This window comes from Eupeodes corollae, chromosome 1, assembly GCF_945859685.1.
Source record: "Eupeodes corollae chromosome 1, idEupCoro1.1, whole genome shotgun sequence".
Classification (NCBI taxonomy): domain Eukaryota; kingdom Metazoa; phylum Arthropoda; class Insecta; order Diptera; family Syrphidae; genus Eupeodes; species Eupeodes corollae.
In genome coordinates this window covers 165,935,325-165,958,686 of record NC_079147.1, presented here as the reverse complement: position 1 = coordinate 165,958,686, position 23,362 = coordinate 165,935,325, and the positions used below count along the sequence as shown (strand labels likewise).

Sequence of the window (23,362 nt, the reverse complement as noted above, 5' to 3'; positions counted from 1 at the left end):
GATTCCGTCCGGTCTGTCCTGTCTGTCTGTCCACGCTCCTACAGCCTAAACCATTGGGTCGATTGAGTTCAAACTTGGAAGGCAGGATCTTGAGCACATTCGCGTTAGGGGTTTTTTTTAATTTTTTAAAGATGAAAACTAACTAATTAATTTTTTTAAGATGAAAACTAACAGTTTCCCCCATACAATTTTTTTGGTCAAATCCGAACCGTTATTTTGTTTTTAAATTTTTTTCAGTAACTTATAAGCCGATTTCAATAATTTTTTTTGAACGAGCCTTTATATTGCTTTAACAATATTTGATTATCAAAAGTGCAATATGGTTTTGTTTGGATTTAAAAAAATTGATTTTTTTTTTCAAATATAAAGCACATATTCATAATCATTAAATAACTGCATATCAAAAATATTTTTAGAACAATCTTAAAAAAATTTTTATTTGAAAAATTAATTTAAAAAAAAACCGCTTTAACGATTTTTAAAAAATCAAGAGTTTTTTGATTTAAAAAATGGTGTTTAAATTTTTGAAGAAAACCTTATTACTCAGGTAAAATTTTGTAGTTTTAGACACCTACATAACTACACAGCCAATAGGCGATCGCCTTACAATTTAAACATACATGTTCTTCCTCTTTCTTATCTTCAGATAATTTATTTTCCATCCTAGTTCTTCTAATATGAAATAAAATAAAGCTATCCAAAGGAAAAAGTTTTGAGCGAACTAGTTGAATACACAAACAATTGTTTTCGTTAAGTATGCTTACAAGTATTTTTCATTTCCGGGATGAGTTGTCCTAGGATGAGTTGTGTCTTGGGATGGAATCGCGCTTTTGTATGTACAAAGGAGATACCTGGAAACTAGCTTACCGGCAAAAAATGGTGTGCATTCGATAAGTTCATTCAAATACACGGAGCATTTCCCTTAACATTATATTTTCTGAGTATTTCATATTTTATTTGTAATAAAAAGTTAAGTTTTTTCAACAAATCATAAATTAATATTCAATAAAATACAATTCGCATTAATATTCAACAAAATACAATTTTAAAGTTCTCTTTGTTTTGACACCTTATTTGTTAAAATTAGTTCCGTATGAGAGCCGAAAAAGGGATTTTATTTAATAAATGTGAAGGCAAGAGTACGATAACTTAGGCGACAAAGTTTAATGAGATTTGTATAGAACAGTTAAAAATTACTATGGGAAAGGGGGTCTATCTCCCCCGTTTAGGGGGAAAAAATAGTTTAAAAATAACGGTAAAACTTACAATTAAGTATGATACATTTTTTTAAAGCCAACATTCTGTTCTATTAGCCACTTTTTAAATCAAGTCAAAATTTTCCTTTAATTTGAAACTCAAAAATCGCCGTTCACCGTCAGTTGTTCAAATTACCATCCGACGTTTCTACAGCAGAAGTTGTAAATGGTCAGCTGACATCAGTTCTTGCAAATTAGGCCATATTGTGCTTCAGACTGTCCTTATTCCTGAGAACGACGAGGAATAGACACATTCGGGTCTTCGGCAACACTTTCACTTGGAGGAGCCGTATTATGTGAACGTCTGAAGCCGTTCATCAACAAACTGATAGGTCCTTATCAGTGTGGATTCAGACCAGGAAAGACCATCATTGACCAAATATTCAGATTAAGGCTTATTTTGGAAAAAAAAAAACATAAATTTCAAATCGATACCCAACATTTCCTTATCGATTTCAAAGAGGCCTATCTATACGGAAGAGATTTACAGATGCAGAACAATGTCTAGTTTTGGCAGAATGAGGATGGAGAATGCAAGATCGGAAAAGATCTCAACGATGCATTTGATGTCAAAAAGGTTTTAGAAAAGGCGATGCACTGTCATGCGACTTCTTCAATATCGTTCTGGATAGAATTATGCAAAACTTAACCGTCAACACTAGATGCACAATCTTCCAAAGGTCCATACAATTACTCAGACACGATGATATTGACATAATTGAAAGATCAAAGCGTGATGTCAGTGGAGCGTTTTTGAGCATTGCGACGGAAGCGAAGATGGGTTTAGTGGTCAATGAGGGCAAGACCAAGAATATGCTGTCATCAAAAAAGGACATTGAACAATGACGTCTTGGACAAAACGTCAGCATGAAAAGCTATAACTTTGAGGCAGTTAAGGACTTTGTCTACCTAGGCACCGCTATAAGCACAGAAAGCCACACAGGCGCTGAAATCAAACGAAAAATAACTCTTGCAATCGCTGATTCTTTAAACTTAGAAGTTTAAAGTTCTCTCTAAAGCAACTAAAATCACCATCTATAAGACACTCATCATCCCCGTTCTTATTAATGGCACTAAGAACTGGATTCTATCAAAGAAAGATGAGAGCGTCTTAAGATGCTTCGAGGTAAAAATTCTTGGGGCGATTTTTGGTTCTGTATGCATACGTGGAGAGTGAAGGAGAATATAAACCAAAATTGTACAAATTGTACGGGCTGTATAGCGACACTGATCCCTTTAATAGAATAAAAGTCCAACGATTTATATAGTCATGTAGAGCGAATGTACATCAACGTTTCAGCCCGGAAGGTCTTCGAATCCAATCCCGAGGGACGGCGCAGTAGAAGAAGACCGCGACTCAGGTGGCGCACGCAAGTGGAAGAGGACCTCAACCAATTTAGAGTGCGAAACCGGAAGCAGCTACCTAGGGACCGAGCTGGCTGGAGACGCATATTGGTTGGGGCTCAGGTCCGTCCCAGACTATATCGCCACCTTAAGTTAGTATGCAGTATGCATACACTTAACGTGAGACTTAACTTTATCAGTATTTATATTTAAAATCATCAGTATCCCTCTCTCATACATGTTATATTGAATTTTAAAAAAAAATATCTAAACTTACCTTTGGATATGAGCTTTTCAGGAAGTGAAAACATTTTGGTGTTGATCCAGTAATCTGAAAAAAAAGAAGATACATTAATTCTTTTATTAAATTTTTTATCTTGTTGGCATAATTTCGGACGACTGCAAAAGTTTATTATTTTCATAAATGTCACTTGCAGGCAGGGTTGCGATGACGTAAACTATCTCTAAAGTCTTATTTAAATTCGTTTCTAGTCTAAAATCAGAGCCGAAAAAGAAGCCCAACTAATTGCCCATTTTCAAACAAAAAGTCGCCAACATACGAGTAAATGCATACTCGTATAAACGTTTACATTTTCCAAAATCAATAATTTAGATGGTTTTGAAACTTTCCTAAAAAAGTGTACCCGCCACAGATTACCTGTAAAATTAACTAGTTAGATTTAAATAAATTTCACCACTAATATCAACGATAGTCAATAATTGAACTTCATTAATACTAAGTTTAAGGAATAAGCCAAAATAATTTTTGTTTTGCAATTCAATGTCATACTTTCACTGATGCAAAACAACTTTTTAAAAAGTAAGAAAATCGAATTTCGTTAATCAACTAAATTAACGACATTAAAAATATTGACTTGCAACTAATGAGTTAGTTAGTCAATAAAAAAAAAACCTTCTTTAAACTCTTACATACAAATATATTATTACGTTTCTATTGTTCATCAGTCTTAAGACCAATTACAATAATTATTTATTCGTTTTTATTTAAAAGAAATTATGTACGTAGGTACCGGTCTTAGTAAAGGGTGTTTTTTTCAGACAAGTGGTTTTCAGAAATAAATAAAGTGCATATAATTTATTGTAATGGCTAAGAACTTAGCATAAGTATAAGACCAGTAGCAGCCGTGGCTGGCTCGATAAAATTAATTCCTGATAGGTCCAATTTTTGACTATTTTTTGAAGCAATTGGGGCCGTACGTATAACGCTTCGAATATTCTCTTCCGAGGCGTGAATCATTTTGGGTTTATCTACGTAGGTTATGGCTGAATTAAAAACACGCTTCAGCTTCGGCTTCACCTGACGTTTACGAGTTCAGCCTTATTTACAGTGTTTTGTACAACGTTATAGCATCTGTAGATGAGAAGTGTATAGCAGAATATGCAGCTGAAGCAGTTTGGTCCTTGTTCAGAACAACTTACAGAAGACTTGACCATAATCTAGCAGAAAGAAACTACTTCCATAATGCAAATACGACACGATTTACCACTGGGGTGTAATAACTATTTGCAATATAGCAGAAAGGGAACTAGAAGAACTGTTCTTGGAAGTGACTTTTTATCAGAGGAACAAGTTCTGAGTATGCTGAATGAGATGGATGTCTTCATACTTCATAACTATTGCAAAGTTGCGTTGCGATACACATAGGTCCAGAATAATGAGTGAAGACTTCTTATATGTTAAACTTGGTAGTCATTTGCTTTTTTAACTTCCCATGTCACATTGAAAATTTTGAGTGAGTCGAAATAAAAGATTTTTAGAAAGATGTATGTGCGTGCATGTGTACGTCCGTACGTTCGCGACGTTTTTTTCGTCGTCCATAGCTGCAGAACCAGAAGAGATATCGACTTCAAATAAATTTTGTTATACAGATAATAAGGCAGAATGATGCAGAAAGGGCTCTCAAAAAAATTCCGTTGGTGTTTTTTTTACTATGGCAGTTTGAAAAAAAGGTGAACATTTTGGTTAACCCTAAATATCTAACAAACCAAAAACGCTAGAGACTTGAAAATTTTGAGATATTGGCTTAAATTTACTTTTATCTTTCAAAAAATTTTGTTGTCAACATTCAGTAAAATTTTGAAAAAAATCGAATTCACAGTTTTTGTAAAAAAAATTAAAAACCTAAAAAAAATTAACAAAAGTTGGTAAAAATTGATTTTCGACTCAAATATTTTTTGAAAAATTTGAAATATTGGCTTCAAACTAATTTTATCTTATAAGAAATATTGTTTTCAACATTCGATTACATTTTGAAAAGAATCGAATTGGCTGTTTTCTTACAAAAAATAAAACTCTGAAAAAAAACAATACTAAAATTTGGTAAAAAGTTTCTTTCGACTCAAATAGCTTTTCAAAAATTAAAAATATTGGCTTCAAACTTATTCAGTAATTTTAATATAAAAATCCAGCGTCCGTTTTTTCATAAAAATTAAAATCTACAAGATTTGGTAAAAATTGATACGAGTACATATAGGCAAACTTTTAAGCAAGACAAATCGACAGACGGAATGGGAAGTTATCAGTGTGGGTCGCATCCCTGCCTCTTTTTTCTTTTTTAAATTGTCATTTTTTATATATTTTTCTTTTACATCTTTGTTTTTTTTGTTCATAACCAAACGAGATAGCTAATTACAGTAATGATTTTAGTTTTCAATATGGCAGACTCCAAATGCCGTGATAAAAATACTTATGTAATAATTGTAAAATTAATCTTTTAATCAATTGCCTCTTTATCTTGCCAGGTTGAAAACCACAAGACTATAAAAAAACACCCTTCAGTTGAAGATGCTTTGCTGTGGGTAACATCTTCTTCCTCATTTGTTTTTGTGTATTTAAATTTATTAACCACTTATTGTTATTAATTTTCCACTAAAGTAGAAAATTACATGTTACGAATTACCATCACACCCATAAAACTTGGTCATCTGCTTGGCCATCATTAGCTCCTTTGTTATCAACCGAATCAAGTTCTACTCCGCACCACTCTACTCATGAAAATTCGGGGTTCATCACCCTGCCTTCGAGCACCCAAAAGGTTTAAATAAATCATTGATGAATAACCGATCAGAATATCAAAGTGATATTTTTTATCCGAATATTATTTTTTCTTTTTGATCAATGATCGCAAATTATATTCACAAAGTTGTGATCAAGTGATATTGGATTGGATCGTAACTATTCATGAGCGCGAGTAGCACGATATTGTGTAATGAGATGCAAAACATTTATTTATCACCAAAAAGACGGAAACCGGATGATGATGACGATGCGATGTGAAGATGTTCCATTGGAACGAAAAGAGTGGTGAGACGACCACCACCACCGATGAAGAAAACAACGTCAATGACTTTTTGCAGCTCGGGAAAGTTGATCTATGCTCGCTGCTGCTTCTGCTGTTAGCCATATACGTCTACATATATACAAAACAAAGCGCGACCCAAGTACTATGATCGTCTGTTGCAGATGAGACATGACCACTTGGTGAACTCTCTCGACATATATGTACGAGTACCTGCATAGATGCTGGATGTGCATTAAAATACCACATGGAATGGTTTGGGTATGATACCATGGAATAGCCCCTCGTTTAGGTGAAGATCAAGCCGCTCTGCTCAAATCGTGATGAGCTGCATAGTTGTAGTTTGTTTGAGGCCATATAATATGCGACACACACTAATAAAACTCTTTGGCACCACCATGTTCCCATGGCCGAGCCAGACTTTCTTCAAAGGTTTTAGTTCCGATGCTATGTGAGGTCTTCCTCAAAATGAACACGATATCTGTTTTATTTTTTTTACGTCAATTTCTTGAATGAAAATAAGAACTAAAAACGGCATTACCAGAGGTACCTTAACTCATATAACTAGGAAGTGCAAAATGATCGTCAACAGGTGTTTCTAAACAAGTTAAAGATGCACCTAACGCCAACGCTTTTCTTCTTTGGATGGCGCGACAACAGCAAAACAATAATAAAAACTTGCAACAATTTTTTCGCGTAACTTTTTGTGCTGACTCTAACCTTTGTAACGATGCACCATGCACTGTGTGGGTTGCCCCGACTTTAAGATTTTCCAGAATGAAGCATATGCAGATAACAACGATATTGTTGTGGCCCTATAAATTAACTGAAGATGCAACAAAACACAAAACAAGCCCCTCGTTATAAAATACACAAAAATGACATAAATTGCATGGATGCACTATCTTCAATCAGTATCGCCTTGGAGACTGGATGACTAGATGGGGAGCGAGAGTGTGCTCTGTCAGTTTCCGGAAATCGTGCAAAAACTTTTGGCATCTCATAGACTTGAAAATTAATGAATGTCGTTTTCATTGAGATTGCCTGTGGATGGCAGTTTTTGACCAAATATACAATGTTAGGTATTATGTATGGCTTACTAGGTTTCCGCCAAAATATGAATGTGTGCTATTGCTGCTAATGCACTTATCGTGCTTCGTGAATCTGGCTTCAACAAGCCCATACCCCTGCTTCATATAATAGATAGCATCAGATCTTTGCAATCTTTTCTGCTTTTGGGTGTGATGTTGTGAGTTATGTTTTTGTAATTTTCTTCCATCATCAATTCGGTTGGTTGGTGCTAATTTTCTTTAGCGAATGGGGACTTATCAAAAGCCTTCATGTAGTATTTGACATGTTAAACATAATGAAGAGGTCAAAGTTAGAATTCGATTAGATTGAGATGACGACAGAACTGACAGTCAACACATGATTTGGTTGTTTTTCTATTCATTGCAGAATAAAATATTGGTATTTTTGTAAGATTTTGCAATAATGTACACACAATAGATTTTATTTTTTCCTTGAAGAAATTTCTTGAGTTTGTGTCACAATAAATGGGACTTATTGTTATTTTTATAAATATACATAAACATAATTTTTTAGTTATTACCCTTTTTGGTGTATTAATATAGATTGCGTGGTCCAAAACTTGTATGTTTCGTGCAACACGCATATCATCAGTTTACCAGATGCCTTCAACAAATGAACATCTTCATTATTTTCTGTTTTGTTACTACTTTCTCATACACCAAAAGTGAGTAAGATTTAATAACTCGTACCTTTGTAGACTTCGGGCATTTGTGCATACTCAGGGCATGGATATAATTTACTTCATTTATTATGATTTAAATTAGCTTACATATTTTCATTAAACATTTAAGGTTAAGAAACATTCAAATATGTAAGTTTATGGAGTATTGTTTACTTAAAATTTGATATGCGGAGTTATAACTAGGAAGTTTTGAAAACTAGGTCATCTGAAACAAATCTCGCGATTCATGTCAACCTAGACGATAAAGGAATGTGACAAGACAGTATTCAAATGAAGAATTAGTAAGGTTTTTAGGGGCAAAAAACTAGTGACGCAAATTTAATCGTAATCGTTTGAGTCGTTTCCGAGAAAATAGTGAAAAAAAAAACATTGTTACCCTTTTTTTTAAATCAAAAATTATCACTCAACAGAAATGTTTGATAAGCTTATTATGTCAGGACACGGTGTGAGCTTTAGGAAAGGGAGAGAGAGTTTTAAAGGAGGTGTACATTTGTTTTGAATTGTTAAATATTGCATTGACTGGGGGTGCAAGTATTACGTTGATTTTCTTAAAATTAGGTAGGTATGCAAGTGAATATTTCTCTAGAGCCGTTAAAATATGGGTTACAAAATGGTGGCACAAGAAACTATATGACAATGTTCAAACGACGTTAGGGATTGAACGTTGATATTTTTGTGGAAATCAGTATGTGAGCCCTCCATAAGAAGTGGTTGAAGATACACATACCTTGATGTAAATGGCACTCATGGATAGTGGCAACATTAAGTTTTCGAAGCAACAAATTCTTCTTGATTTTTGATTCTCTATTTGGATCAGAACTTGTGCTAGATGAAACTATCACCATTGTCGTTGAAGATCTACATCCAAAGAGGAGGGTTGTGAATATTAAAACAAATGTTCAGGGTACTATCTTTAGTGAAGCAGGTAAGTAGATTAAAAGTTCCAGACAGGATATCATTAATACAAATGAGACAATGTGTCGGTGAAAAAGCCATCAGATCACTAGAGGACTTATGGCTACGAAAACCGTACTACCGGTCAGTAGAAGATATTGTTCGAGCTGATCATTACTAAGCGTTTTTCATGACCTTGAAAGGAAGAGCGTAAGTGCGGTCGGTCGATATTGTTAAAATAAACAACATGCTTATTTTAACACCCCTTACTGAATTAGATAACACTAATGATTAGTCCAACAACAGAAGAACAAGCTTTATGCTTCGGGCCAGGAAGAACCCTAGTCAACAAATCAGCTGTCTCTTCTTTAGTATGCTGACGTATTTCAAAATCATTTTTCCTTCGTCAATTTTTTTTTAGGAGTAAAGCTTATAGCCCTTTTGTTTTCACAACGAATGTTAGTTGAATCGGGTGAATTTGGAGTGAGCCCTCTCTGTAAGCTTATCATCCAACTAAGTTTCTTGGTTCGCTACAGTGAGTGTCATACATTCTGCTTCTGTCGTTGAAATGGTGATTTTGGCTGTTTTTTTCGAATCAAATGAAACCATTATGAAGCCAGAAAGTATATCCGGTAACGGATCGTCTCTCATCTGTGTCACAAGCCCAATCGGCCGGCCGCGGGCGACTTCGAAATATTCAGACCCTCATATGACCCTCGCCTTGGCATAAACTAGTTTCATATGAGCTGTTCTTTTGGAAGAAGCTGAATATATTCGCAGATTTATCGTGATGTTACTGAACGTATTATCTGGAAAAATTTAAAGTTGAAGACATACTTCGAATATGTAAGCCCTTTGGGACTGCGTCAAATAAAAAGTTGATCCAACACCGGATTCGAAGAGAAGAAAGTGACGAAGCGAAAATAATTGTGCTGATCGAGCCAATAAACGTTTTCCTTTTAAGTCTGCGAAGACTGAGAAAAATAAGCATGGAATAATCTGGAACGAGCTTTTGAAGATTGAGGACTAACGTACAGATTTGGACTTTTGCGGGCTTCAATCACTACACGATTGGATGATAGTGGTTCTATCAAGTCATACTTCACCAAAATTGTTAGTACTGCACACAAATTTAGATCAGTGGAAATGAAGGTGATTGACGAATGGGCTGCTTACTAGATCATCTGACGACTATCACTTGATGATAATAAACCTTGAGAGTTCAGCTACTCCTATAACCGCAGATGCTATTAAGACGAAGCTACTCTCCAGGATGTTTAAACTAGTGACTCCAAATCTGCTGTGTTCTTTGGTAAACGGAAGTCAGAGAAAAAGTCCCGCAGACCTAGGTTTCCGAATGCCAAGATTTTGCCAATGTTTCTCGCAACTGTCCAACGCAAAATAAAATCAATATTGACTCTAAATCAAAATCACATTCGAAGGCACATATTTTGTATACCGCTTCTACGCCTAACGCAAGAAACGATGCTTGGTTTATTGTCATCGGCTCATATGTCTATGACTCGTGATTGTCTCACAGATTTTGCAGAACCAGCTAAGGAAGCGATAATATGTGCCAACAACTGTCACTTATCTGTTAAAGGGATAGGAAATTTTAACCTACGAGTTGCTGTTTAGAAGAATGTCTGAGATGATTCCCAACTTGTGCGTAAATTTATTGTCAGTAAACCAGTACCCGTAGCGTGATGGTAAGTGCGTTGGATTGTCATGCAAGGGGTCTTGGGTTCAATCCTTGCCTGTGCCACCTTAATTTAAAAAAAAAAAATAATTTTCACGGGTACTGCCTCTTGCGAGGAATTGACAAATCCTCCAAGAGTAATTCCTGTCATGTAAAGTGCTTTCGCAAATAAGCCGTTCGTATTCGGCATATAAACTGTAGGTCCCTTGCATCTCTGACACTTTAACAAATTTAGTAAGAAAAACTGTGGAGTTTGTGTGAATGGCAAGCAAACTCGAATTCCTTTCAAGGATAAGGGGACTCGAGTAACAGAAATTCTGGAATTACTCCGTTCTGACCTTTGCGGTCCTATTGATGTTGCTTCTCGTGGTGGTGCAAGCTACATATATCATAGTATTAATGGCCGATTTTACTAAATCTTTGTTTATTTTTTAAAAGCAAAGTCTGAAGGCTTGCAATGATATGTCGAATTCTCAAATTTTGCTGAAAGACAGAGCAGCATTTAACAATACTTCGAGGCTGAGAGGAATTCGTCTTCTTTGGGTATCGGCAGGACAAATGACCTTATCCATATTCACGTAACATGACCTGAAGATTAAGATGGATTGAAAAGCTTTGCCAGCTTTCAAAACCACCTCTTGATAATAAAAGCGGGAAAACTATCGTGGTCTGCTGATTTGTGTGTTTCAAGATCTTTTAGCACTCTGCTTACTGTATGCGTACGTCTCATTTATAAACGCATCATATACACACTTCATAAAGTTACCATATCTCTTTTACGATTTTCTATACGTAATATAATTTGTATATTCCATTTAATATTTTTCAGCTTAAATTTTTAAAATTAACCGTTTTCATCATCCATATTCATTTTATATGAATATAACTACATACATATGAGCTCAATCAAGTAGATAGCAATGGTATGCCATTCTTATTATTCAAATTTTATTCTGTTATTGACCTTTTAATTGCTTGTTTTCTCTATTATTATCTCTAATTCGATTAGCATAATATGAATCACTGAAACAACTAACAAATGATAGAATTATAAATGTTAACTATAGCCCTTACATACTACATATAAATATGCATGTCATTGTATTTGGTTTTAGTTTGTTTTCTTTAAGACTTAAATATAGAAATGTGCGTTAAAATGTTGTTTTTTTATTGTTATTTATTAAGATATATTTATAGTCAGTTTATGATGTCACAGCTCAAAAAAATTTAAGTTTTAGCAAAAATTATAGAATTAATTATGTGAGTTCATTGTGACTATCTATAGGACTACTCACAAAAAGTATCCTAAAGTATAATGGATTTATTTAAAAACTACTTATCTATAGAATTATTGAGTTTCTCAGAAATTACTGCTTCAATTCTTGGCTTTTGATGGACTTGGGCTGTGATGATTTAAATGAAAGCAAACGAACAAATTATCTGAATTGAAAATCCAAACTATCTTGGTTCCTACGATTTATAATTATTGAAGAAAATTTAATTCATTCTTTTTATTTTTTCATAAATATTTTAATGAAATGAAGTGAAAAGAAGATAATTCTGAGAATACCGTGGTGCGGATACGAGAAAACTTGATGTCAGACCTCTGCTATAGCAAAGTATCAACAATTTAAATGCAGCCCGTAAGAATTCAAAAACGAAAAATAGTAAAGGTAAGATGAGTTTTACATGAAATTACAGCTAGAAGATGAGGACCGAGGCTGAAAAGCTACAAAAAAAAAAACGTTTAAAAAATCTCTATGCCATAAATTAAGTTCAAACAATAGAAAGAGCTTACTTCTTGTTGGGAAAGGACCCAGACGACTATTTTCAGATCATATAAAAACTGAAAACTGTTTAGCTTTGTATATCTGAGCCGACGGAAATGTCACTGATACCTGTAGTGCAAAATGTTGAATTTGAAAATTGTTAGCAAAAAATCAAATTAACTGCTAGAAGCATAATCTTTTAAAGGCCTATATCCAACTTCACAGATGTTATATAATAATAAAAATTAAAGTTAAAAATAACTGGATCGCTTGTGAGTGGCGAAGGAGGTATGTTAGGTCTAACGGTAAATGTATGAAGGTATGTATGTATATTGTATATGCTTTTTAAGAAAGAAAACCATCACCATTTATCGAAACGGTAATCTTTAGTAGGTTTTACTCTTCAAAAACCGTTCGATTACATTTTCCAATTTGTAATGACATTGACATGTAGTACCCGTGGCATGATGGTTGGTGTGTTGGACTGTCATGCCAGAGGTCTTGGGTTCGATCCCTGCCTGTGCCACCTAAATGTTATTCACGGGTACTGCCTCTTGCGAGGAATTGACAAATTCTCCAAGAGTAATTCTTGTCATGAAAAAGTGCTTTCTCAAATTAACCGTTCGGATTCGGCGTATAAACGGTAGGTCCCCTCCAGGGGCACTAGCCCCTGGTTCTCAACGGACTGCTGCGCCATTGATTTTTTTTAAATTTTTTTCCTAAAAACAGATTTCTAAACCCATTTCTGCATCAAATTGCTAACACTCTCTCACATATAGTCTCCAAAATGTCAGTCTGAAATTCCCACCTTAGAAATTGGGTATTTTTGGATGACACTTTTCGTAAGGAATGTCTCCTTTAAGAATTTCAAACTGCACACAGCTAACTAAAAATCTAACCAGTTGGTCATAAAATAGCTTGTAGATTGTATCAAGTTTTGATCCTTCATAAAAAGTTAAGACATTTTATTCGTAGCTCTGGGATTTCAAAATAACCATTTTAATAAGCTGACCTTCACAATGTAAATATTCATAATGCAACACAATAAACCTTCAATTTCTATTGATGTGTAGCAAACAAAAAACAAAGATTTGGCAAAAGCTTAATGTCACCATCACACCAACCAACGCCATTGCTAATGGTCCGTCATTTGTAAATCACCACCAATTATGATTAATAGTTCATTGCTCCATAGCAGACATCAAGCAAAATAAAATAACCAAACAAACAGCACAATCCAAAATAAAAACTAGGACTAGCACACCTTCTACTCGATGATAGACAGATATAATATCCAATAAATTTGCAATAAAAAAACAAAGACCTGAACTCAAGCCCATCGTAATAATATCTGACTTTGAATGTGCACATCATCGTTATGTTAAAAAAAAACAACAAAACACAATTAATCATCTTTCTCAATGATCGGATGTCATTTTTTGTTGTTCTCGAAACAATTTCGACACATGCACTTCGTCATACATTATATTGACAACTGCAATGAAATAAGGTTTAAAGCTATTCCGTAGCCTCATTTATAATTCATGCGAAACTTCTAAAACTGACACTTTTTCTTTGATCAAATTGGTAAATATAATATACATAATTATACTCATAAGGCATCCAAAGTTGTGCAGGAACAAATACGACTATTGCATATTGTTTCAAACCATCAAGCTATTAATCATCATCTTATGCAAATCTCATCATCAAGATACTTCCATATTTCGTTGTTATTATCAACAACTGTGAAGCTGAAGACTGTTGAAGAATATTGTTCCTGTATATTTTTGGCAAAATAAGTCAACGAAACAAGCCTGGTATGGGTATAGCGTTCCGCTACTTGCAACTTCTATTGATAAGCCTAAGAAATGTTTCTATTTGAGAAAGCAACAAGAAAGATAAAACAGGAACATTTAATTACTACCCTCAGGAGGTACATTGTGTACTTACAAGTTTCAAGATACTCGTAGCAATGTTTGCCTTGCAGTACTGGACTTTGTTTTGCTTTGATGCTGCAACAAAACAATTTTGCCAACTCAGTAGAAACAACGAATTTGCATTTAATGCTTTTGTCGAAGATGGAACCTCCTGGGACCACTCCCACTCTCAAAAACAGCACAAAACAAAAACAATTGAAATGGGCGAGTAAAAGTTATTATGCAAAACAATTACCATTTTTGTTATGCAAAATTGTTTTGTGTTTTTCCGCTTATGGATATTAGTTTTATTATTATTACGAATTTCTGGGAAAATTTTCGGTGGATTTATGAACCCATTCATTGGCAAAAAAGCTTACAAAAATAAAGGGACAGATAATGGTATTATTAACATTTTACCGCCACCGTTCGGTTGGTCGGTCGGCTGCCACCGCTACGCTTTCGTCATTCGGACATTTGTTTTGGTAGTTAAATGTGTCTCATATTTCAGAGAACGCTTCGTTCATTATAATTTTAAGAGTTTTGTCTTAATTTACGATGAAGATTTTTATGGTTGTTATTATTTTAATGTATTGTGCTGTCAATTAGAAGTGCTGCCGTTCATAAAATGCCAACAAAATATAAAAAATACAAAGATAATGTCTTTCAAACTGCGAAGATCACAGGCCTTCTGCATTTAACCCCATTTACATTTAAAGTAGGTCTAGGCCTCTTTTTTTAAGTAAATAATGTGCCCTTGTAACAATATGGAATTGATTGTTTTTCTGTAACTACACTTATGCCATAAGGATTTTAATATTTAAAAATATTTACAGCTATACCATGTTCGACACTATCACTGCTAGCCTAAATTTTTAAAGGCTGTCACTTAAAACTTTAATGCTAAAACATGAAAAGAATAGTCTTCGATTATGGGTTATTGGTAAAGGTGTATTCTACCTAACCCAATTCTTGCTTATTTTAAAAGCAATAAATCCTTTTTAATGTGGGCTTAAATTATATCCAATTGCGGATTCAGACACTTAAGATAAATATGAGTTTTTAAGCACCGCTTAAAAATGTTCTGTAATGTTCTCTAAAAGAGGCTGACAAAATTTAAATAACAGCGTGTATCTTAACCTTTCATTTACATACTTCAAGGTTTTTTAAGAACACAAGATGTGCTGTAACTATTGAATTTGGACGACTGACTTCATGTGAAAGTGTTTCAAGACTTCAATAGGTTTCTAAATATGCCATGTTAAAGAGGTAGAATACCATCGTTTAGAGGATTTTTGGTGCCTAGCTTTTTTTCAAGATTAATATATTCTGATCTTGCTGGAATTTTTAAATATGCATAGTTCAAAAAGTCTCGCGTACAGCACCCTCATTTTGATGTTTTCGGCGCCAATTATTGCTATCATTGGTTTTCATCATTGAAAACAAACATAGGAATTTTCTTCACAGTTCGTTTATAGCTAAGTTTCTGTTATTGAGAAAAATTTCCTGTTTCAAATCCACCGAAAAACTTTTACTGACAGAAATCTGCTATTGAAATTGTGTGAAATTGGAACATAAATCAGTGGAACGATTCGTTTCACTTTTGAACATAAAAGTATCAGAATTGCCGTCCGGAAAATAGAAAAATAAATTTTTAGAGAAAAACTCAAAAAAATTCTTTGGGTGATTTCCTACAGATCAGTATATAATTTTCATTTCTAATCAAAGGGAAACACCGTCAGATATCGATTCAAAAATTTTCCGGATCGATTTCAATGATAGCTACAACCTGCGTCGTAGTACTACGAATAAATGTAAATACCAAAGTGGTAAAATTGAAAAAAAGTTAGTTTCCACCTTCACCTTCTTACCAAATTTAAAAAAAGTTTGATTGTGATTTTCAAAATACTTGTTTTTAATATATTGTTATAATAAATATTTTGTGTCAGAATTTACAAAAAAAAGCTGCTGTACGGAATTTTCGGACTATGTGTATGTGAAGAACGCTACAATAGCATAGATGCAAAAACCCAGAAAATGAGATATGTAGTTTGCCAGGAAAATGTTATCTTTCTTCGCAGGAAAATAAAACAGACTTTTTGTGTCGGACTCAAATTTCGGGAGTCTATTATTACTATCGTAATCAGTCTGCTTACTCGTAGATTGGAAAATACTTTTTAGCGTGAATCTTTTGAAAATATTTGTATCTAAAAGGAGTCAACAATAACTTAAAAATTGTGGAGAGAAAAATGTTTTGTTCTTAAATTTAAGAGATAGATGCATTTGAGAACATACTTTCTATAAAAATTAAATAATACAAATAAAAGTATACAAATAAGTTGGGAAGAAACTTTAGTGTGGCACTTACAAATTACACGTTGCAGAATCTCTTTTGATTTCAGTTCTCGAGAGATTCAAGTCATTACTATTAAATTATTATGTATAAACCATTTATTATGTTTTTCAATTAGTCTTTAGCTTAACGCTGGTGTTAGTCTTTCAGTGTTTGGGACATTTATATTCTTGAAATTTGTGTTTAAATCTCAGCTCTAGAGCATCAAAATCAAAATCACTTCAAAAAGTAGATTTCTTTAATTCTTTAAGATCTTTTTTTAAGTTTTTGTATTTAATAGCAAATCAATTTTGAAAGAGAAATACTTTAAGAAAGTATTGAATTGAAGACGAGTTTCAGGAATTTAAATGCAACTTACATATTTCTTATTCAAGAACTTCTTCTTAGTCTGAAGAACTTAAATATTTGGTTCTCCCTGAAAAGATCTTATGAATGAAATTCAATTTTGCAAATTCTAAATTATGTGAAAGCATACATTTTAGTTGTTTTTGACAGCGTTTTGCTTTTTGGTGAATATCGTTAAATTAATAATTAACTATATAAGCTTTATGGCTTATATGATCCCACCATAGATCCTTAATTGGTTAAAAGTTGATGAATTTGTGCTGCGTCTCCTTTTTAAGACGAGGAGCTCGAAATTAATAAAAACAATGTTTTATCGTAATAAGAATAAATTGTATGTAATATTTTATTTCCGAAAGTAACAGAGTTTATTTAGTTGAATTACAAATTATTTGTCTTAAGAAAACTTAACGCTGTTTTAACTCCTCGACTTGCTCATAAAAGTTTCAGTGTCAAAATGAAATTTAAGAATAGACGAAAAAAAAACAGAAACAAAATCTAAAATGGCGACATTTCCAATGTGAAGAGTGCAAACTGTGGTATCAAAAGTGAGACAGCTATATAACTGCATTTAGGCATGTTCATGTTTATGAAGTAAGATCTGTTTATGTGTTATCGATTAAGTTAAGATCTGTTTCGTTCTGAACTTAAGGGAGTTTTTCCACACTGCGTTATAGGAATAGGGCCGGATTTCCGATTCATATTATGTAATTGGTCCAGTTCTCAGTTAAAAGTGAGAGTTTTAGCAACAAAGTACAGTTAAATACAAATTTTATTTTCATATATAAAAAATAAATATGAGAAAGAGGCTCATAACTATTGACGCAGTACGAAAAGTTTTGAATTTCTCCGAAAATTCAAAAGAAAACAAAATTACGAAGATGTACGGTGTGGAAGTATGTTGAATTGCTTTAGAAAAAGCTATTAATCGCTAAAAACGAAACAAAGTTAAACGGTCAGCTTCTCCTTCAACTAAAAACACTACCTATCTAGCACCTTCTGATAAACTAATAAAACAAATGACTGCAAAATTCTGCTATTTAGAATCAACACCATCCTTCAACTGCAATTCGACAGAAACTTCCTGATATCTATACCTTCGAGATCTTTCTGGGAGGATAGTGTTTTCCTGAAAGACGAGTCAATTCATTTTTACTTAAATGGATCAAAAACAAATGAGTGGGTTGATAGAGGTGTGTACTCTGACCGACTGAAATTAAGTCTCTCATTACGCCTTCCCATCACATACTATGACAAACTCAGCAGAGTCCAACGCACTGCATGTCTCTGCATAAGCGTGGCATTGAGAATCACACCCTCAGCAGCGCTAGACACTCTCATCCATCTGACAACCCTCGACATCTTCAGCAAACAAGTGGCAGCGAGTACAGCTATAAGACTCAACGCCTCATCTCAATAGACCAAAAATAATGTGGGGCACTCTATCATTTTGAACCTCTTTCGTTCTATACCAAAGTAGATAGACTACACTATTCCAAAACCCCAATTTGGAAAAAACTTTTTGGATGACAAACGCATTCATTTTTATACAGATGGATCCAAGACAAATGAGGAAGTTGGTAGTGATGTGTATTCAGAAAAACTTAATCTAAGCATCTCATTCCGCCTGCCTAATCATTGTAGCGTCTTCCAAGCGGAAATTTTAGGATATCAAACTCTAAGTGGCACAATTCACCAACGCGCGAAGCCACAAAACTCATATGGCCTTCACTGGACTTAAAGTGCTCTAAAGACTTGTTATCTCAAAGCCGACTTCATATTACGTCCCTAATAGGTATCCTTGCCGGACACTGTCTTATAGGCAGACACGCAATACGACTTGGTGTAGCCACAAAGGACTTTTGCAGGAGCTGTATGGACGAGGAAGAAGAGGAAACAAGCTCTCACCTTCCCTGCACTTGCCCTGCTCTTTCACTAAGATGCAAACTTCATCTGGGAGACTACTATTGTGATAATCCCAGTGAACTAGCTAATAAAGATATCAAATATCTTCTTCGCTTTATAAAAAGCTCAAAATGGTAATTCTCTAGATTCATGTGGTATCACAATGGTCCTTTTCTTTTGGCCTAAGTGTGTGGATTCTGAATCCGCAGCCACTTTAACCTAACCTAAAAGAAGTCTTTTAAAAAAAAGTGATACCAACATCTCAGATAGTCAGGCTGCTATCAAATCTCTGCACTCCTTCCTACAGACTCTATAACTTTCGACCATTTCTAACAGAGAAAGTTTTGCTGGGTGCTAGGCCATAGAGATATTTATAAGGCAGATGAACTCGCCAAAAATGGCATAGGTACCAATCGATAGATGTAAACTATTATTAATGCAAAACGCTATGAAGAATGCAAACATCAATTCCAATTGCACCACCACGTGTCAGGTTAAAGCGCTAAAGGTGCTTAATTTCCCTAAAACATAACGCCTATAAGCTCGATAATCGATTTCATTGCCGGACACTGTCTGACTTTTTTCTTAAAGGAATTTTACAGAAACTTCATGGATGAGGAAGAGAAGGAAACGGTTTTTCACCTTCTCTGTACATGCCCTGCTCTAGCTCTCTAACTACATTAAATAACTCGTTTGATGACCGACAAAATGCTTAAGTATCTAGTCTTAAAATGTTGAACCCAACCATTCATCAATTTATTGGCATCAGTTTGAATAGAAACCATCGCAAACCGCCAATGTTAAGTACGTAGTGACCTTATACGAAAAACAACTTACTGTCATCACATATTCAAGATAGCCTTGATAGCTCTCAAACTTCTTGGCCTTTATAGACCAAACAGGATCTAAATTATTACGTATAGTAGTTGCAATCTGCAATTCATAAGACCATGACACAATCAATGATAAGATAAATCTGACAACAGAAATCCCTTAAGTTTTAGAAAAACAAAAAATACTATACGCCCATAAGATGTACAACTTTACAATAAGCCTTACTTTGGAGTTATTTATAAACATTTTTCAAGACTCTTAAGTACTTTTAAGTATTTCGATAGCAAATAAAACAAACCAGTAATCAATGTAAGCGCTTCTTCTTCTTTTTATGTGAATATCAAAGGCCAAAAACGTGAATGTTCACTTTATAATAATATATTCTATTGCAATAATTGTTAGCTGTTTGTCCACTTAAGACGAAACAACATTATGCACAAAGCACAGAACATCACAGCTTTGGCACACACAACAAAGAACACAAAATCAATTTCAATAATTCACAAAGTACGGTGAGAAAAAAGATGTCTTAAATTCCGTGTCTAAATTTAGTGATTCGACATGTTTACTCTTTCCAACGGTTTCTTTTACTATAATAGAAATAATAGTCAATTCACTAAAAGTCACTGCAGATTGATAATTGTACAACATTTTTGTTTGGTTTGTGATGTTATTTATGACCAATTCGTAACGCGTGATGCGGTCAATTGTTCAAAAGAAGTTTGGCTTAAAGCATTTGTCAGACGCGCTTAAAGTGATGGGGAGGATTTATTAAAAGAACATCAATAAGACATCAAGTAATGTGACATACTGTGAGACCTGAGATTAATATGGTTCTTGTGGGAAGAAATCTGATCTCATCTCAAATTTACAGTTTTGTAGTGACCTTGAAGATGCGTCACACTTTGCATCATTTAAGCTTTAAGAATTTAAACTTCGTTAAATCTATTTTGGTATAAATAACTGTTTAGCAATAAAATCAAATTAAATTAATAGTTAAATAAATGACAATTTATACAAGACTGATGCTCACTGATGTTTATAAGAGGTGATTGACATCAACATTTTTAAATATATCCACAGGCGAATCAACTATTTTTTTAGTGAATTAATTAACTTTTTTTAAGAGGCTTATAAATTATGTAATATATACATACATACAAAGTGAGTATTGATTCAAACAATAATTTATGAAACGGAATTTGTTGTATGGTTAGTTTAACAGGTTTTTAGTAAGTAGCGGAATAGGTTAAGGTCAAAGTTTCTTTTTGTTTTTGTTCTCTGTGAGATTTTAGTAGCCTTTAATTAATGTATTGTTTTACAAAATTATGTGTTATTTTAAATTAAAACAAGAACATACAAAATTAGCACCATTATCCACATCATTATATTAATAATTGTAGAAACTATTAGAAAGCCTTGAACGTGAAATTAAATTTATGAAAATATTGTAATAAACAACTGGACATAAAAATAATTATTGAAATGTAGATATAAACAAAGACAACCATGTATGTAGTAAGTTACTTAAAAAAAAGGAGAAGATAGTATGGAGGAAATAAGTGTGATGCTATTAATAAAATATGTATACGGAATATGAATGTAAACGAAAGAGTTGAGCATCAAACTTGTTTATTTTATTTGCAGTAGACGTTTAAATAATTTTAGATTATTACATTAGGATCGATATATAAACAATTTAATTAATGAAGAAAAAATAAAGAGGATTTTAAAAAGTTAGATTACACTATAGAGTAGCAGGAAGGAAAGATAACATTTTGAACAGTCAAAAATTGTCTAATGCATGATAAATCTATAAAAATAAGAGGCGATGATTGGACTCACAGTGATAACTTCCCATCCGATGTATCGAATTGTGTTGGTTAAGACCTTAATAATATATTCATAACCATATTTTGTTTGAGATAAATAATTTAAAGTTCTTTGTTCTTCTAATACTAGAGTCGGAGAATATTTCTTACCGTCGGAGACCATTTCTTATCAGTTTTATTTGTTGTTGTGGTATATTTTTTTTTCAATTGTTAGTTTAAGAGTTCGTACATAACACCGATATATAAAAAGGGTAGCATAATTAAAAAAAAAACGAAACTGTCGTCATCCCTAAGTTATTTGAGTCCATTATTTGTAAAGTCATATCGTTTAATTGTAAGTCCATAATTTGTGACAGTCAACATGGTTTCGTTCAAAATAAGTCAACAGTTACTAACTGTATCTTCGCAGACTTCAGAAAGGCCTCTGATAAATTGTGCCATAAAACATTAGTTTGCAAACTTAAATCCCAAGCTTTAACGATTTGTTAGTTGGCTTTCGTCGTACTATAATAGATCATACAGCGTAGTTTTTAGGAATGAGCGGTCATCGTATTTTTATATCAACTTTGGCGTACCACAAGGTAGCCACTTAGGACCTTTACTGTTTATTTTGTACGTTTAACGACTTACCTTCTATTATAAAACACTCATCTGTTTTAATGTACGCTGATGACATTAAAATTTTCAAACGCATCGACTCACTTGACAACTGTTTACTCCTACAAGATGATCTAAATAGTTTTCGCTTATAGTGTTTTATAAATAAGCTTTTACTTAACATAGGCAAATGTAAATCAATGTGTTTTACACGCAAACAAAATGTTTTGACTTTCAATTATCAATTAGACTCTTCTTATTTTACTAAACTCTCTACTTTCTCTGACCTAAAATCTTTCTAAACACAGAGAGTACATTCAGCTGTGCTTTACTATAAAATTAATCAATGGTTCAGTCATATCACCATCAATTTTGAAACAATTAAACTATATTTATAGCCGTTCAAGTATTAGAAGACAAGTTCCTTTACGTCCTACATCAAGCAGATCGAACTATGGTAAAAACAGTCCCCTCAACCAAATGATTTCAGTTTAGAACAAGTGTTACTTTTTGGTATATTCCGTAAGCGATGATTTTAAAAGTAAAACATTTAAAGTACATTTTTTTTAATACTTCAGTTTAGCTTTTTTTCAAATTGCTTAAAGCATTGTAAATCTTTAAATCTAAGAATAAATGTTATATTAGTCTTAAGTTTAACGAACTCAATAAATCAAATCAAGGTAAATTTTTATTTTTTCTGAAAAATTAACCAAAAATTACAATATTTTGCGCATGATGAAATAATTTGATTTCAAAATCTATTTTTGTTAATAAGATTTTTAGTCGAAAACCAAGTTTTAACAATTTTAGTAACATTTCTAGGAAGTTTTTATTTCTTAAATAAAAAAATACAGATTGGATTTTTTTAAAACAATATCCACTTTAACAACAAAATTTAGCACAGAATAAAAATCATTTTGAAATCAATACCTTCATTTGTTCCCGAGAACCGAATACCAATTTTGTGTAGTTATTTTTGTAGACTTGAATTCTTATGATAAAAATAACTATAGAACTATTTTCTTTAAAATGAAAGTAGTTTGAAGCCAACATCTTTAATTTTTAAAAAGATGTTTCATTTGACAATAAATGTTTACCAACTTTCGGTCAGGTTTTTAATATTGTAAAAAAATGTCAATTCTTTTTTATACAAATTTGACCAGGTGTCAAAACAACGTTATTCTTCATTATATGTAATTATTTTCGAGATGAAATCATTTTGGTTCGTAAAATATTCGTGATGACAATTATCGTTTTCCCATTTTTTGGATTAACACAAAAAAAACGGTTACTTGTTATTTTTTCAAAACTGTTCAAATCTTGTATCACGTCACATTATATACATACATAATAAAAAGAGGCTGAGGTACGACCCACACCGAGAACTTCCCATCCCGTTTGTCGATTTGTCTTACTTAGCAGTTTGTAGGTTTTTGTGTTGGGTTAAGAAAGTTGTCAGTTGAAATATTCTTACAAGTTTTTACAAATTTTAAAATTACCAACAACATTTTTTATATGAGGAAA

At 33.2% G+C, this 23,362-nt stretch overlaps 1 protein-coding gene across 4 annotated transcripts in view; it reads right to left on the bottom strand.

Annotated features, from left to right (window-relative positions):
- Nucleotides 1-23,362, bottom strand: part of LOC129954054 (putative mediator of RNA polymerase II transcription subunit 26) — a 97,376-nt gene that overhangs the window by 11,883 nt on the left and 62,131 nt on the right. For all 4 annotated transcript variants that reach the window (XM_056067696.1, XM_056067698.1, XM_056067699.1 and 1 more), the window contains exon 3: nt 2,878-2,931. In XM_056067696.1, the coding sequence (XP_055923671.1) occupies nt 2,878-2,911 (34 nt within the window). In that variant the 5' untranslated portion in view covers nt 2,912-2,931. The remainder of the gene's footprint in view (nt 1-2,877; nt 2,932-23,362) is intronic.